At 43.8% G+C, this 5,149-nt stretch overlaps 1 protein-coding gene across 1 annotated transcript in view; it reads left to right on the forward strand.

Moving 5' to 3' along the window:
• Window positions 1–2,482: 2,482 nt before the first annotated feature.
• Window positions 2,483–5,149, forward strand: part of LOC103918675 (RNA-directed DNA polymerase from mobile element jockey-like) — a 23,461-nt gene continuing 20,794 nt past the window's right edge. Inside the window, 1 exon segment of the mRNA XM_009326057.1 lies at window positions 2,483–2,611. Coding sequence (XP_009324332.1) covers window positions 2,483–2,611 — 129 coding nt within the window.

The following is a 5,149-nucleotide window of genomic DNA, read 5'->3' on the forward strand; positions in this document are numbered from 1 at the left end:
TTTGAAACTGTTCCTCTGTCTATCTGTCCTCTGTTACTTTGCCCACTGAAAGCCAAGAGATACTGTTGGTCTGCATTTCCTGGATGAACAATTAAGAAAAATAGTGTCCATCTGTTGTTTATGAAAAATTTGGATGGGAAAATGCTGATTTACACATGGTCAGGGAGTGGATAAAGTTTGTTTTGCAAGGGATATCAAAGAGCAGCGCACCCTTGGGTCTGCAGCTGCCCAAGGAAGCTTTACACCCAGGCTAGTACTAGCCAGCAGCCTGTTGATGTCTTGCTACTTGGCTGTTGCAATCTCTGCCATCTGGTGGACAGCAGCACAAGTCGGTAGCGGGCCTGGGCAGGTGGGTGGGTTGCTCAGATTGTGCATGAAAATGTTAGTTTTGCATGTGGGACCTCTCTGAGATACTGGCAAGGGACAGTGATTCTGTGTTTTGCCTGTCTGACAGGGGACACGGTACAGCCTCAACCTCTGGCAGAGGAGGTTTGCTGAAGAGTTGTTTGTAACCTACAGTGCCTCCAATTTTGAGGTGTCTCCATTTTTTCCAGCGCTTTGCTTCCATGCCATTCAATAAAGTGCAGTTATTTCTGTTATTTTTGATACTTCACATGCACAGTCTGGGAGTGTGCTACCAAGGAGTTTCAAACTCTTGTTATGACGCTAGAGCTTCATGCCATGACCTGAACAGCAAAAAGCGATTCTTGGTGCCTGTGCTGAGATCCTATTGAAGTTAAATGAGAAGGTACTTTGTGTTTTCAAATTACAGACTACTTTTAATTGTCATTTGTCATTAATTTCTCTTTTTTTTCCAGTTTTTTTGATCCTTTGCTATTCAGGATGGCCAAATACTAGCAACCTGAGGCTGCCTAACAGTTGGGAGGTGCCAGTGCTCTGAGACTTGATCATCTCCACTGTATTTGGACTGTTTGTGAAGGCTATGGAAAAGGCTTGGAAGCAGTGATGACATTCATTGGCATTCATTATGAAAAATTAAAATTATTCTGGGCGTACAGCGTACTTTTTATGCCTGGCTTGCACCAGGTGGCATGAAGAGATGCAATTCAATGAGCCTGTTCTGTGAAAAGGTCACAAAATCAGCGTACGCTTTCAACTGCATACTGAAGAAGCAGGAAAACCTGAAGCACTGCTAAGCTGTTGCCCACTTGCACCCTTGGTACATGGTGGTATTGGTGCTGCTCATGTTTGTTAGATATGGTTCCTGCTGGCATTTCTGTGGGTTTTGTACCTTCATGTATCTGTCCAAGGTTACAGTTTCCCCAGGACCTCAAGCAAATATTCTCTGTGTCTCTGAGCAACTAGAAATCTGATGTAGCGTAAATTTGACAATCCTTTTGCTCAAGCAGTTAACTCTGAAGCACTACCAGTTGTCTCTTCTTTTATGGGGACTGCATTTATGCTTAAAGAAAATACAATTTGGATTTATTTGTAGCTTGATTTGAAGTTTTTCAAATGCATTATGGCATCCTCTGCTTTTATATGTAGTTGAAGGTGAAAAGCTGAAGTACTATTTTCAAGAGACAATAGTAATAAATTATAAAAATGTATAGCATTTTTAGGAATCGGGAAATAACAGGGCATTATACAGCAAGAAGCAGCAGAAATGTGGGTTATCTAGTCTGTCACAACATTGTTCACATCAGACAACCATTTTGAAATCTTTTACATTAACTTCTCAGTGAGCAGTGCACATGGGTGTTCTCCCATTGCTTTTTGAAAGTGGATTGATATCACTTAAGGCAATGCTGTTGTCTACTCAGGCTGCTCAAATGAATTGTACACCAAAGTTTAGATGGAAATTCTTGCCTTTCCTCTGCTGCCAAGGGATTTCAACTAGTCATTTTAGCTTTTAAAATATTTATTCAATATTACACAACACAAAACCTCCTAAAGACTTGTGCTTCCTAGTGTAAATGTGTTTGTACATAGGCTGGTTGTACTAGGCTGGTTGTAGCCTAGCTGGTGCTGGCTGGGTGAGTGCAGTTTGGAGTCTGCATGGGCATCACTTGTTCCGCTGGAGTTTCTGTGGAACTCTGCATTTCCCACTTGAATTGGCAACTGTTGTCTGCATGAACAAACCCATCTCTCCTTTCCCAGACCATGTCATACTGGCATCCTGACAACAGAAAGCTAACAAAATGAAACATTATACAGGCTACCTCCTTTTCTGTGTGCTTTGAGAGTTAGGGATTTTACACAAACTCCAAATCTATTTCCTGATAATTCTTGCAGTAGAGAAACTTAAGGCCAGATTTATGTCAAGGAATCCTGACCCCCTGGAAGGCAGTCTGGTGGACATGGTGGGCAAGGAGCTAAGCAGGCATCAGCTGGACATTCTGGGACGAGGGAGGCCAACTGCAGCCCAGGCTGTGTTAGGGGCAGGGTGAGAGAAGGGTGCCTGGTACAGTTTGGGGTCCCCAGCATAAGGGAGACCGTGATGTGCTAAGCTGTTAGGGGGATGGCTGGAGCAGTGACAGAAGAAAAGCTGACGGAGGTGGTTCTTTTCGGCCTTGAGAAGGTGAAGGGGAGCCAGTGTTGCTGTCTGCAGCTATGTGATGGAGGAGAGTACAGAGAAGGGGAGAGAGAGGTACAGAAATGCTTTTTTTTTTTTTTTCTCCCCTAAATGAGCATTAGTGTATTGTTGACTGTTTACAGCAAGCTTTTGATACCATGGGTAGCAGAATAAAAGTCTTGCCTCACAGGGATAAGGCAAAGTAGATGCACATGCTATTTTTTGCACCAGTATAATTGCTAGAGGTTTATTTTGCTCCCTTCAAAGTAAGGCAGCCTAAATCCCACAGCATCACAGCAGCTCAGTACTTTCCTCCCTTCTTCTACTCTGACTTTCCCTTTCTGTGTAACAGAGAGAATTTCCATTTGCATTCAGGGGGACAGCCCGCTCGGCTTCAGTGCTTCCAGGCATCCTTCTGGGCATGTGCTGTGTCTGGGCTGGGGCTAGCTAGCAACAGGCATCTATATGGGAGGAATTTATATTGTCTGAGAGGCCTGAACACTGAAGTACTGTAAATGGTGTTTTCACACACTGCAGCTAATTCCCACAGTTTCCATTGCTTTAGGCTGTTGCTTCTGATGAAAAGCAAACAGAATTGTCTGGGAGCTGAGGAATGTAGTCTGAAGCACAGTCAGCACGCGGCCTCCGCTGGAGTGTACAATTGGAGTCAGAAAGGGAGCTGTGTAATGCCTGTACAAAAGAGGGGTGTCCAAGCACAATGCTCAGCACTCCTCAGTGTCAAGGCTGCAATCCTCAGAGGCTTTCGGAGCTTTAAGGACCCAGCGGGGTAATCCACTTCAGTGGCTGGGTGCTTTACCCTGTCAGCAAATTGAAGTGATTCCTTGAAGACATACTCAGAGCAAGTCTCCATACTGAACCTGTAGAGTCAGTAAAGCAGTTTTGCAGTCATGAGTGAGTAAATGGAAATATTCACTATTGGGGAGTGTTTCCCAAATTTCTTACTGAAGAATAACTCTGGTAAGGGATAGTGACTTTTTGGAAGTACACTGAGCAAGCACAGTGAGCGTATCACATGGCTTTGTATTCTGTTAGGATGACCATGTATGTAATAATGCTGTGGCTTCTCCTTCGTACTGCCGCCTGCCTTTTGCTCAGGCCCTCATGTTCCTCTCTCTACACCTGATCTTTCCTATAGTCTGTTGCTTGACTCCCCCTTGCAATTTGCGTGCTGCATTTTCTCATTAAATGAAATGGATGCAAAAAAAAGTCTGGTTTGGACACTACTTAATAATTCATCTAGTGTGTATGACACATGGTTCTAAATGCTGACATTGATGATTAGCACGTTTATCACACCCAGAAATAATTCTCCGATTCTCACACTGGACCAACTCAGCCTTTTTTGAGGCTGCGCTTGCACGGCAAAATATCTTGCTGTGTGCAGTATCTAGGAATTTTCCTTGGCTAATTCTGCCAAACCTGTGGAATTGCCCTCTTTATTTTGCATTCTGTCAAACTGACTTAGTGTGGTTTAACATAAAAGCTAATTGAATATTTTTTTCTATGAGCTGCTGGTGAACATCAACCAAGTCATTCTCACAGTATCATCACCTGTTGTGAAGAATTAACAATGGGGTTTTTTTTGAGGAAACCCTTTCATATTTTACTTAGATGCAAAAATAACTTTGTGCACTAAGAGCTTGTTGCCAGTGCTATAAGGACCTTTCCATTCTTCCCTGTGTAAAACTGAAGACAATCAAATGAAACTTTAAAAGAGCAAACTGCATTGTCAGTGCACATCTGCCTTTGGTTATTTGAGTGCCGGGAAATAAAGGTAAACCTGCCTTGTTACATAAAAGATCACAGAAGAACCAGATTTTATTGGGAAGTGAGTCATCAAGGTTCAGTTGAGTTTTCATGATCAGGGTTGGCTGGTACCTTACCATCAGTGACAACAGCTTTTTGAGACCCACAGATGCCCCAAAACCTGCAGAATCTTCCTGACAGATATTATAAATGTGCCTGCACAGTCTTGCAGAAGGCTGCTTGTAGGTGAATGCCACAGACTGGTGTAGTTCATACAGCTTGAGCTGAGATGCGTGAGTCAGCCCTGGGCCCAAGAAGAAAACCAGTTTCAGGGTAATAATGTGATGAATGTTTCTGAGCTATCTGGGAATGCCACAGCCAGCACTCTCCCTTCACTCCCTCTGGGAAATGCTGTAGCTGCGTGCATGCATGTCTGCCACAGAGGTCAGGAGAAAGAAGCGTGTGCAGTTTCAACTGCTTTTCCTCCTCTTGACTGCATTTTGGGAAAAGAAGGCAGGATATTTTGGTCATATTAACCAAATGAGATGTTACAGCTTAGTATTACCGCCAACGCATAGGCTCTGACTTTGTGAATGCAACGTGAGCTCCCAGCAGGATGGTATGGGCTTATATGACAAGGAATCCCTGGGGACAGAGTATTCAGTGCTCAATATGTTTAGGAGTATTTCCCTTGTGACCTGTAGCGCTTCTCATTTTGGTCATGGTATTCGGAAACTTCATTTGAGGTCACAGAGGTTCCTGAGCGTTGTCTGCTTGGGACAGTTGAATTGTTCCATGGTGCAGCTGCCACGGCAATGAGCAATCTCTGTGTGGGGCTGGCCTTCT

The sequence above is a fragment of the Pygoscelis adeliae genome, unplaced genomic scaffold, assembly GCF_000699105.1.
Source record: "Pygoscelis adeliae isolate BGI_AS28 unplaced genomic scaffold, ASM69910v1 Scaffold610, whole genome shotgun sequence".
Taxonomy (NCBI): Eukaryota; Metazoa; Chordata; class Aves; order Sphenisciformes; family Spheniscidae; genus Pygoscelis; species Pygoscelis adeliae.